A 13,675-nucleotide genomic window follows, 5' to 3' on the forward strand; every position below is an offset into this window, starting at 1 on the left:
TAAAGTGCAATTCAAAGTCAAAGTAAATAAATAGATAGATAAATAAATGAATGAATGAATGAATGAATAAATAAATAAATAAGGTTGTTTATATATTCTGGATACTAATCTTTAAGGATAAATAATGCAAATAGATTTTAAAAAGTCAAAATTATCTGAAGAAAAATAATAAATTTAGAGCACTTACAGTACCAGATTTCTAGACTTAGGATAAAACCAAAATAATTAAGACAGTGACCAAATGTCACTTAATTTATAACAAATGGTCACCACAATAAATGATGCTTGAGAAGCTAGATATCAGAATGGAGAAAAATTTTCTTTGACTCTACCTCACACAAAACCCTTCTCCCCAAGTAAGAACATTCAAGGAGAATAACAGACATAAATATCACAACAAAAACAATAAAGCTTCTTACCTACATATGCAAAGTGGACCTAAACTGGACTTCAACAAAATTAAGAACTTCTATTCCTCAAGACATTATTAATAAAGCGAATAGGCAAACTACAGATGGGGAGAAGACATGCACAATACATACATCTGGCAAAGGTCTCATAAAATGGGTACATAACTCCAACAACTCAATTTTTTTTTTATCTCATTTGAAAAAGAGGGGCAGGGCACGGATGAGACTTGAGCAGTAAATAAGATATCCAGATCATCAATAAACTTATAAAAAGGTGCTCAACATCAACAGTCATCAGGGAGACACAAACCAAAACAAAGATACTGTTGCATGTCTGCAAAAATGGCTAAACATTTAAAACACTGAGAATACCAAATGTTGGAAAAGATGGCAGCAATGGCAACATTCATATATTGCTGGAAAGAGTATACATTAGTACAACCACAGTACCTACAAGAACTAGACATAGCCTTACCGTGTAACGCAACATCTCTCCTCAGTATGTCTGAAAGAATGTTCATGTCCATAAAATGACAGAAGCTTATTCATAATATCAAAAAACAAAACAACCCAAGATCCACCAATGGATAAATTGTGGGTTATTCAAACAATGGAACACCACAGAGCAATTTTTAACCCATTTCCCGTTTAGAAAAATAAGTGCAGCTCGCTGCCAGTGTTAATTTAATTTTATATAAACACACTCTAAGGCTGAAGAAAATCTATTTTTCAATGTGAAAATGAAATATAAAAACTGTTCTTAGAGTTATGTCTAAACAGAACTTGTCTCTAATCCTACTGTAACAGAAATGTATACATAAATCGGATTTATCAAATGAATCTTGGCCAACAACTGTTCGAGAACAATGTTAATATCACAAGTAAGAACGCTACATTTTCTAGGATTTGACATTTTCAGCAATCGAGAATTACTATAATTTGTAAATGGAAATACCACTACTAAAAACAGAATGCTATAAGTAGAACGATGTCATTTGTTTCTGAAGACTCTCGATATACTAGAGAGACGTGAAAATAATAATAAAAGTGAGCTATTTCATGGCAAACTTTGGGGGTAAGGTTAGGACTGTTATCCGTGAGTTATTTTGGGGTAAACACTGCAGCTGCAAGCACTGCAGGGGAGTATTCTCAGAGCGGATGGGAAATGGGTTAAAAGTGAATGATAACACATCGCCTCAAGGAGAGATCTCAAATATATGATGGTGTGTGAAAGAAACCAGGCACGACCAAGTATGTATTGCTTGATTCCATTTATATGAAGTTTAAGAATAAACAAAAATAATCTATGGTATTAGATGTCAGAATAGCAGTTACTTTTGGTGGCCAAGGAGAAGGACTGACTGGGAAGTGGTATGAAGGAATCTTCTGAGGTAAAGAAATGTTCCATATGTAAATGTGGATGGTTGTTACACAGATATATGTGTATATAAAAATTTTTATTGAGTTGCATATATAAGATCTGTGGACTGTACTGTAAATGTGTGATATTTCAATATAGAATATCTAAACACAAAACATTCTAGCCTCAGAAAGAAATACATCATGTTTAATGTTTTAAAAAAACAAACTATATAAGTTTGCAAATCCTTCCCACTCTGGAAAATTTGAGGATCTACATGAATAATTTCTACCTATAAATAATATCCATGTAAGATGATAATTAAACACAATGACAGAATCTAGGACTTTGTGATACTATATATTATGTCCCATCAGAAGGGACAAGGGCAGCAAATAATCTTCCACTTAATTTGCTGATTCTCTATCCACAAAGATACACTTAAATTTCAATATGAATTCTAATATGATATTTAATCAATTTAATTATTACACATCAATTGATAGCCATAATGTGTAATATTAGCACAAAGGCATTTCTGATAGAAAAATGAAAACTTCGGCAAATTGTCTTCTTATTCTTCTATGTTTTATTTCAGAAACTTATTTCGTTTTGCTGAAATCTACACCTCCACAACCATTTTAACAGTTGGATTAAAATTTTAATCTGAGTACAAGAAATGATTTCTTCATCTCTATACAACCAGCTCCTAGCAGAATGCCTGTCACAGTGAATCACACAGACGTCTGGTGAACTGAAGTAATACAAGAGACACTTTTCTTTTAAAAATGCCCCCAAATAGCCCGATCTCAAGAGACTGAATGATTCTCTTAGCTTGGCCAGACATCTTGGGACAGCTTCTTTCTGGAGCTGGGCTTTTGTATCATTTCCCATCCCATTAAACATTCTGGCACTTTGACAAAAAGTATACCAGATTCCAAAGGTAGATGATTAATTTATGTACAGTCTGTATTTTGTAATTAGTCAAGCATATCAGAAAAACTCACAATCATTCTAGATAGAAGAAAAGATATGATTCCAATAGAAATAAATGATATTATTTTAACATCATAATTAGAAAGCATCTTAAAATGTACCAACCTGAATTTCTATATGACGAGGGTTATCAATAAATTTTTCTATGAGCAGCCTATCATCGCCAAAACTAGAAGCGGCTTCTTGAGATGAAAATCTAAAACCATCTCTGTAAAGGAGAACAGAACAGTCAAACAAAACAAATACAGTCCTTAATATAAATTAAATATAATTAAAGTTTATTTTGCCTTATTTATGAACAAAGCAGAAAGAAATTTACTTAATGTAGAAATAAGTTAACTTTGGTTGAACAACAACTGTTCCCATTCACTAGCTCTGTGACCTTAGGTGAGTGATTTAACTTCCCTGATCCTAGATTTTATATCAAAACAGGAATACTGACATTTACTTCATCAACTGTTAAGAATGATATATTTTTAATAAACCATAAAAATTATATGAAATTCTTTTTCATTAACCCTAATACACCCTAATTCCACGAATAAAATAAATATAAAAGTACATATCCATTTGACTCAAAAGTCAGAAGATGCACACAAAAATGTAAAGGACTTGGCCAACTACACAAGGGGCAAAACTAAAGCAAATATACTCGATGAGAATGAACATATAATAGGAGGATCCTCAAGAACATTTCTTGATATTTTAAATAAACACCTTTAAATGCAACTCCTCTACAACCATACGGATCATTATATCTTTTTTAAATTATTCAAAATTAATAATTAAAAAAGTATAATTTTTGAAAATAAAAATATGGATTTAATTATTGCTTTATACATTTTATCCCCGAAATGTAAAATTAAAACATTGTACTAAATTCACACACAATAAAATGGGCTCAGTTTATTAAAAACTCAAATTTGCTTACCTAAAACTAATTAAGTATATTATTTTCTACTCATTGATGTATTCAGAATATAAAATTTCATTCCCTTTACATGTAATATTTTCTTAAACTTCAAATTAAATACCTGTATTTAATGTACAACATTAAAATTCTCCCAATTATCTAATATGCAAACACTCCATCCGGGAATATCAGAAATACCTCATTTGATTTTTTGCTTGAAAAATACAGCATTTACAGGCAAACTCTGACAAAAAGACATATTTCAAAACTTATTGCAAAAAAAATTACTGTTTATAAGAGTTCTCGGGGAAAAGGTATCAGGTTTTCTTAGTACTTCATTACTTCCTTGGTTTAGGAGAATGGAGTTGAGATGTCAAAAAACTACAAATCACAGAGAAACTATAGCACGATGAATCACTGCTTTCAATAGCATATAACCAACTTTTTATTAGATGGGATACGATGATTCACAAAGAAGAAACATAGTACTTTACAGTTTGTTTCTGCTATAATGAATGAGAGCTTTCGTTTTGCATTTAAATGAAGAACACCAAGAGTGAAAAACCAAAGTCACCCAAATAAAGTATCAAGTTTGAAAGCATCACCAACATATTATGGAACTCATGGAAAACTGCATTAAGAACATAATTTATTACACTCGTTCATTCAATAAATATATACTAATCATGAAACTATGTGCCTGGTGTATATTTAGGTAATGGAACTATGAAGCTAAAACAGAAATTGCCTTCACTGCCCTTAAATTCTAGTGGGATACACCGAAATGTAGACATGATCGATTTTCCATTCATGCCATAATATTCCATTTAAATTTGTATAAGGAAAAGCCAGGAATTATTATGAAAATATATAAGTATACTTTCAACAGCCTTCGTCATTCTCACCCTAACAAAATAACAAGAAACCTTATTCTTTTAAAAATTTGTCAGATATCCTAAAGATTCTAAGAAAAGTCATAGATGCTACTTGAAAAAAACTTAGGAAAGATCTTAAAAGAAGGAGACACTCCTTATGATAAAATAGTAAAGCAATCAATGGCTACTGGGTTTTCCTTCCAAAGAATCTTAAAATTTTCATGGAAAATGCAAAAACACTTTCTCAAGGAGAGAAGGAAGGAAGAAGAAGTAGATACAGTACAGCATGATATTAAAAGTTCGTGACTCAAGGAGACAAATGTATGGGTGTTTTCTGGACCATCCTCTAAATTTTTATGTAGTTTTGATTTTTCCAAATAAACAGAGGATAGAGAGCAACCTTTTTAAATGAGGAGCATGTATCATTAAGTTGAATAGTGTGATACTTCTGTTAATCTTAACAAAATTTCAGAGATGATTTATCAAGTTGAAAACAGCAATATTTTTAGATAGAAAATTATGTATTTTTATTAGTTATTTTAACAAATTTTGAATCGATGTGCCATTTACTGGCCAAGAAAGGGTTAAATTATTTACCAAAAGTTGCACGATATATGAATATAGTGATTTCTGAAAATACCAAATTCTAAAGTAAAAAGCATAGGTTAACAGCAGCATTGCCAAGAAACTGAAGAGTAATCCCCACTGTAAAAGAATATGTCACTAACAGTAGCCCTGGAGAAATGACTGATAAGAAATCTGAGATCCTATGAAGAATAATGAAAAGTAAGTGCTAAGGCTTTTGGTGAAAATGCTATGTAAGTGCCATACGTACAAAAGGGGAAAACGAGAAAAAAATTAAAGTGCCTAAAATCCACATCTCATAAATCCATTAAGTTGTGTTTAATATCTTTATTACATCATTCTTCCCTATGAAGAGACTGTAGCAGATGGTGTTTTCCAAAGATGGAATGGTCTTTTCCCATTCCACATGCTCTTCTAATAATCTTGCCACTCTCACACGATGAAGCAGAGTCTGGTTCCTCTTCTCTTGAATCTAGAAAGAATTTATGCTAACTGGTAATTAACAGAATATGGTATAAGGGAACCTGTGTGACTTCTGACACTGGATCATAAAAAGTGATATTGCTTCCACTTGGATTTGAAACAACTGTCCTTGGACCTCTTGTCCCTATGTAAGAAGTCTAAAGCCACAACTCAGTGAGGAATCCCATCCCACTCATTGAGAGGTCCATTGGCACGTAGGAGTTACAAATAATGCATGAGATAGTTTCAACACCTCAACTTCGAAAGACAAAAGCCAAATAAAATAGATTATGTGGTAAAAATGGGACTAAGCATGACTCCTCTCCTTGTGCTTGTTTCCACTCACATGCAGCAACCAGCCAGCCTGACTTCAAGCATTTCATATAGTTAATCAACGCTCTGTAATATAAAAGTAAATTCCCACTATCAAAAGGAATCAAGCCAGACAAAGAGTTCCAGAGAGAAGCTAAGAACCACCATTCTTCAATTAAGCATTCTTCAATTTTGAATCTAAAAGCCCTCACTCTGACCTTAACCTCTCAGATTTTCCCCAAGAAATTTTCAAGTAAAGCTGTGTTGCAGCATATAAATCAACACCAAGACCAAATAGGGAATAAGAGCAAAAAATAAGATAACTTAAACAGGGACTACAAATCATTATTGTATACTCTTTATAGCCAATCACTCGGCAAATACTGTTACCTCTACTTTCAAAATTAAACTCTTTTTTTAACATCTCCACCATTACACTGATGAAAGCCACCATCCTCACTTTTTTTGCATTGATTATTGCAACAGCCTCCCAGCTGGTTTCTCTGATTCCATAGTTCATGAATCTACTCCTGTCCATTAAGTTTATTTCAAGATAGCCAAGTGATCCTTTTAAAACCTAATCACAAACAAAATCTTGATAACTGGTTAATCCAGATGACACAAATATACAAATTCGTTATATTCTCCTGCTTTTTAGTATGTTTGAAATTTTCTTTTAAAAAAATGTAAATAATTTTAGATATTTGTCGAAGTTCCATGTTTGTGACTTCTCAAAACATTCCAGTGCTCCCCATAGCACTAAGAATGGCCTACAAGTTCCTGCATAATCTGCCTCCATTCCACCCAAACCCCTTGCCCCATCTCCTCTTACTCCTCCCTCCCTCCACCACTGGCCACCTTGTTGTTTCTGGACCCCTCAAGACACGCTCCAGGGTCAAGGCCTCTGCACTTGCTCTCCCCTTGCCTGGATCCTTTCCTCCTTGCTAGAATGTGCCTTCTCGGTGAGGACAATCCTGACATCCTGTTTAGAATGGGAATTCCCTCCGAATCTCCTTATGTCTCTTCCTTTCCTCCTTTATATTTTTTATACTACTTATCACCCTCCACAGTAGTTTATGATTTACTTTGATTTTGCTCATTGTTTGTCTCTTCCTACTAAAATAGGTTTTCTGAATCTTATTTATGCCGTGGAGACCTACTGCAAAATCAGGCAGCGTATGAACCTCTTATAAAAATAAGGCTTAAAGTGATTTAAAATGAATAAAATGCATAAGATTGCACAGAAAAAAATTATACTGAAATACAAGTATCAACATTTTTTTCCATATTTTTATATTTTTATTTTTTCAAAATATTTTTTTAATTTGGGGGACATAAGGTATGTCGTTATTAATAAGCTCCAACAAAACTAATAATCAGTATAACACAGATATCTATAACTGCAATATGATAATACTATATATGATTTCCTAAATGGTGAAAAGTTCCACAGATACTACTACTACTGTTAACATAGTTTGTTGCCTAGATTAAAGGAAAATACTAAATTCCAGTTAGATGTTACAGAAAAATGCACTTTTTTTCCTCCAGATGAATGAACCGCGCCTGAATTGTATGGGTCTGTGAATTCAAAGGTTAAGAACTCCTGATTTAGTATATTAAACTGCATGGAAGAATGAATTATTTTGTTTTGTTTTTGTTCATTGCTGTATTCCTGGAACTTTATTAAAACAGTGTCTGTCACACAGTAGGTTCTCAATAAATACTGCCATCCATGCAACAAGTTTATTCTTGCTGGGTAAGCTAAGATGAGAGAGGAGAATCTGATATTACCTCAATCAATATCTGGTATCAGTGCCACTGTGAGGATGGGACTGGGGTTTAAAGACTTGTATTTGTCATATATCATTACCCCGCAACATAAGCCAATTAACTTTCTCTAACACTCAACCAAAGAAACAATACTATTCTGGGACAATTTTCTTTCAGCATTTAAAACTACTTGTGTAAGTATGCACGCAGGGTCTTTTTATAGGTTTTAAAAGGTAATGTATTGCCTCTAGGAAATTTTTACCTTACTTGTTCACTTTAGAACCTAATTTCTGAATTAGGTTTGTACTGGGTGACTATCACAGCAACTACTCCAGATTTGTCATTAAGAGATTTTTGGGAGAAGGGAAGAAAGGAAAAGGAAAAAAGGGTAGAAAGGGAGAAAGCGGAAATAACCATTTAGAAGACCGAATTATTTTGGGGTAGAGAAAAGGCAAGAAAGGCAACATTAATAAGTATCCGGTGATTTTTTTTTCATCCCCTCCTTTTAAAAAATGACATAAATCCTTCTTGTTGCCAACCCTGAAAATAAAAATATAAATCTCAATAGAGTCCCTAGGCAGTTTTTCAAAAAATTATTTTCTAATCACCATGATGTATCGTCAATGCACTGGGGTTTTTTTTTTTAATTTTTTGTTCTAAAAGTTACTTTTAATTTCTGGAACTACTAATAAATTTAGTGTTCTAAATTTACAAAAAAGTACACTGCATAAAAGACACAGAATTTCAAATTCAAAAGGAAATATATTTCACACTATATAATTGTCAAAGTTGTTCACCACTTTTATAGACAAGCAAAGGAAAGCAATCTGCACACTGAGCAATACATAAACATGAAATTATGACTGCTTTTAAATATATTCAGTTCAAATCTTTTACTATATTCAGAATTATACAGCCAAATGTTAGTAATTTTTACGTAGAAAACAGAATGACTAATATTTAAATATACAATAAAAACGAAAACACAATCCTTTACTATTGTTTAAAAAAGTAAAAATCTTTCTATAATAGGATAATCATCAAAATATAAAGAAGTTTTCTGCATAATTTCAATATTTTTTTATCTAAAAGAGTAAAATCAGATGGTTACTGAATTATTCCATTATGCTTTTGGTATCTGTTTACTTGTCAGTTTAATAAAACTCGAGTAACTGCAATTTTCATCAAAAGTATATTTTGGACAGCATCTCACCTGGTCTCTTCATCATCCCAAGCGATTCGCATGCCTTTCCCACCACCACCTGCTGAGGCCTTGATCATGACAGGGTAGCCTAACAGCAGGGAAGAATTAGACAGAAGTTCAGACTTTGATCATTTGGATGCATGAACATGACAACTGACCACATGTTCAATAACGCAGAAGACAATAACTAATTTATTTAAAAGTTCCTTTCTTTAGAGTCAGGAAAATAACACCAGAATAATGATCTTGTATACATTTTAAAAATGAGCATATGGTCATTTTAAAAGAAAAATACTATTTGTATCAATAAATATAACATTTTCCCCAGTAATAAAACAAAAAGTTAAAATAAATAAATTATGATAATGAATTCCAAAAATGAAAGTAGATACAGTATTAACCAACCAAAGATATATAGCATTAAGAAAATACACACTTTCTTAAGATTCCCCAAAATTGCTGTTGGCATGCATAACAAATTAAATTCCCTTGTCTCCAAAGTAATGATTTACAAGTACTTGAGGTATTTTTATCTGAAAAGTCACAGGAATCCCCTGCGGCTTTTACCAGCAATAACTGACATGATAGTTTTGGGGAAAGTCAAGCCATAGCTATTATACTATGGTCTGAAGCAGAAGTTCCAGGGCTCACTAATATCAATAGAGATGCTATTGTACTATTCCATTTACACAACAGAAAATGCCTAGACTAGCAGGTATTATGAAAACACAAAAAATACAAAGTAAGGCCCAAAACAAAGAACATTTCCAGGTAAAGTTTTATAAGAGAAGATGAAACCATAAAATAGTTAATTGAATAAATTAGTTATTATAAAGTAAAAATTTTATAGCATGAGTCATTTGTAACAACTTATCGGAAAAAAAAGCTGTAAAGTCTATTTGTTTAGAGGTTTTCTGAAAAACAAAATAGAGATCTTCATGTCTGAGAACGCTTGTTTATGATCTTTTCTGAAGAAAGAAGAGGTCACGAGCGAACTCTTAAAGGACTCTTCCTTCTCTGTGATGCTCTACTAGCACTAAACTCTAGCTATAGGATCTTAGGGGAAAAGGGAAGAGAGGGCCAAAGGTCATATACAAAACATCATTCTCAACTTCAGCTTAGTTAAAATGGCACTTGCTTCCTAAATGTTTCATAATTAATTCAATTTTTTTTTTTAATTCTGATGTTGGTTATGTTTATGTGGGGTAGCATTTTTAAAGGAATGCTAAGTACAGAGAGAAGAAGAAAAATTAACATACTGTTTCACACTGAGAGTCTCATAATCTAGGAAGAAAGAGTAAAAGTACCCAAATAGTTCTATTATTGGGAATTCAGAAAAGGGCCATAAGAAAGTAAGAACAAAGGGATTAAGTTAAAGCATATTCCAGAAAGGCCCATTTATATAAGGCTATGAAGGATGAGCAGGATTTGAACATTTTAGGCAGGAATAGCAGAAACAAAACAGGTAGGGAAGCATAGGACAAGTTTAAGAAATGACAATTCAGTTGAAGTATAGAGGATCTGTAGGATAGAGGAAAAGAAAACTTAAAACATAAGCTAAAGGGAGTGAGGAGTGCACTACATACTTTTGTATGCTACAGTTCCTGCATGAGACTGATAAGAATATTTGTCCCATTCAATGCTGTAGCCTCACATGAATGCCACATAAAGTAAATTTAAATCGATAAAGAAAAATTCACCTGTTTTTGAGCAGTGAAGAAACAATACATAAAAATTAGAAATGGGCATGCCTGAGAAATCCTTTTCACGACAGCTTAAAGTCTTTTCTTAAACAAATAGGTCCATCCATACCTCCCCACAAAAAATGTTAGCAGTTCATCATCAAAAACTATCCAAGTAAACAAGAAACCACAAAATGTATGATATCTATATTCCATAATCTACTATTTTTAGCTCTCTCTGAGGATTAGGAAATTTGCAGTTATTTTGATTCCAATATTAATCTCTTAGTTATTCACTATGGGCCCTGGACTGTATAGTGATTTGTGAGATTCAAAATAGGACTGGGAAATTGTCCTTGTTCACAGAGAACTAGATGAGGAAATACAACACATAAAATAATTTGTCAACTGGAAATGATTTTATGTTCAGAAAAGGTGAGAAATTGTTAGGCAATGTATAATATATTATTATGTAGTATATAATAAGGCAATTACAATATGGTCCCCCAAAAGGAGGTGATGCAGTATAAGACCTGTAAATACATATAACCCAGGAAGGCAAGATTCCCTGACAAAAATCTAACAAGCCAAATATAAAATAATTGGGAAAGAGGGAGAAACTGATAGAAGTTGGTGAGATTATAGTCACAAACTTAGGAACCTAATTTTTGAGATATAACTGAAAATAATATAAAGGTAAGGTTTTCTACTCAACTTCTTACACCAAAATAGTCATTAAATTTCAGACAGTACATATTTCTATGCTGTCACCATGCCATAGAAAAATAAGACCTAGCTATCTGAAGAAAAGAGAAATGAATGTTCCATGTAGTTCAGATTAAATAATATCAATAAAGTCCAGTCCCTCATCCCTACTTTCTTATCATGTCTCTGCAGTCTGATTAGTGTAAGTCATGGGGTACCAGAAAGTGAAAGAAAAAGCAAACAAAAAGATTCAGTCAAAAGTTAACATTCCTGGAAAAATCAGAAATGATCGAGTTGATAGCTATTGCTACCCCTCACTTTACACAGCCTGGATATGAAATATCCACTAATGTTCTCTTACACTTTAAAAACATCTATTGGAGTACTTACCTCTGCCTTCAGCTTTGTCTATAATCCCTTTCTTTAATTTCATATTCTTCAGTTTACATACGTTTGAAAAAAAACGACCTCCCTTATCACAACAAAATTATCCAAGGTGTTTAAAATGAGACAAATCTCTTGGTATGAAAGATCGCTTTTTAAAAATAAAACTCAGATCCTAGTGCTGTTTGAAATTTTTTCCTCATCTTTACCATTCTCTCAATGGATGCCTATTCCCACTACCTGACCTCATAGCCCCAGACTCAGAAATATATGGGACTTTCCTCCTAACACTCCAACATGCAGAAAGTCTCTATTCCTTATTTACCTTCTGCATGATGCTTCCAAAAAAAAATCTAAGTACTATGTGAGAAAAAAAAAAAAAAAGTGAAATATTTAAGAAAATACAGAAACTTAGTACCAAAGTACTACAAGGTTTCTATTTCATCTTTTCTGTACTCAAACCTTTCAGGGCAGGTTTTACTGTAGGACAAGATATCTCTCTGGTTTCTTTTCCTCCCAGCAATCAGCATGTCTTGCTTTCCACCATAAAGCAGCAACCCTCTAACACTATCATAGAATTTTCATTCATCAACTCAAATGTATTTACTGAATAAATACTATATGCCAAACATTGATCTGGCTCTGGGAAATACAAAGATGAACAATTCAGTAAGTTTCTGATCTCATGGTACTTAGTACCTAGTGAAGAACTATAAATAAATATACATGCACCTAAATATACATATCTTCTTTTACATGTACATACATTAACATATATATGTAACATGTGAAGTGGTGGGTGGTACGTGCTGTAATAAAAACAACAAAGGGCTCTGATTAGCATTACTTTTCCTTGAAACGCCTTCTCTGAGAAAACTGGTACTTAAACTGACAGAAAGAATAAGTAGGAAAGATTACGAAGAAGAGGGCACCATGACCTAATGTAGTGTTTTTAAAGATCACTTTGGCTGCTCTACAGGTATGTATTGTAAAAGGTGGAAAGAAGAAGACTGATTAGGAAATTTTCTGCAGTGGTTCAGGGGAGAGAGAGTTGTGGCCTTGACCTGCTGGTAGAAACAGAGATAGAAGACAGACTTGAAGTTTGTTTTAGAGGTAGAGTCAGCATAATTTGGATATAGACAATAAGGGAACAAAAGAAGACTCTAGGGAGCTAAAGGACTTCCTGTTTAGTTATGGATTCTGAGTCTAAAGAAATTTATTTTACCAACTGATAGCACCAAGTTGAGCTACACAAGACATAATAAATAACCTCCTTCTTCGAGCAAAACCTGCTCTTTTACATGGCAGCCCAACCTGATAACTTAAAGGCTGATGAAACAACACCTTAATGATGCAATAGTCATAAGAGTTATAATAAAGAATTTATAGATTTTTTCCACCTCAGGTTCTTGAATTAAAATTTCATGGAATACAATGACTGATGGAGAAGTAAAAGTAAAAAGAAGGAAAAAGTGAAATATTTCTTGGCAAATGTCCTATTCCTAAGTTGGTCTTCTTTTAAAAATGAAAAATTTATAATTAATTACTAGGTCTTTATTTCTTAAAGGAAAGGTTCCTTTTTCAGAGAGTAGGACAGTCCTCTAGATTGACAGAATAAGCTCTCATAATGGGACGCCAGAAAACAAAAGAACCAGAAGGAAAAGAACATCCAAGACAGACAGGAAAGAAATTCCCAGATGAAAGTTGTACATAATAACTATAGGAAAATCAAGTATTATGCATTGTGTTTGTTACATTCCTTTACTCTCCTTTAATGTCTCCTTTTGGGTTTGGGTTTTTTAATGGGAGCGAGGGGAGGGGCGTGGAGAGGAAGGGTCCTTAATAAAAGTGTTATTTTTTAAAAATCCAAGCTGATTGCTATAGAGAATATTCTACAATTTGAATTTACCTGGGTGTTTCCTCATTATTAGATTCAGAATTAAAAAAAAAAAATGTAAGGCACTACATAGCTAATGTTGTACACTCACATTCTTACATCACATCAGAAAGGGGG

General features: G+C 32.9%; 1 protein-coding gene across 2 annotated transcripts in view; it reads right to left on the reverse strand.

Annotated features, from left to right (window-relative positions):
• Positions 1-13,675, reverse strand: part of PCCA (propionyl-CoA carboxylase subunit alpha) — a 337,827-nt gene that overhangs the window by 201,808 nt on the left and 122,344 nt on the right. For both annotated transcript variants that reach the window (XM_015587373.2, XM_015587371.2), the window contains exons 9-10: positions 8,900-8,978; positions 2,872-2,974 (exon numbers count right to left, since the gene is read on the reverse strand). In XM_015587373.2, the coding sequence (XP_015442859.1) occupies positions 2,872-2,974; positions 8,900-8,978 (182 nt within the window). The remainder of the gene's footprint in view (positions 1-2,871; positions 2,975-8,899; positions 8,979-13,675) is intronic.

The sequence above is a fragment of the Pteropus alecto genome, unplaced genomic scaffold (genome assembly GCF_000325575.1).
Source record: "Pteropus alecto unplaced genomic scaffold, ASM32557v1 scaffold13, whole genome shotgun sequence".
Lineage (NCBI taxonomy): Eukaryota > Metazoa > Chordata > Mammalia > Chiroptera > Pteropodidae > Pteropus > Pteropus alecto.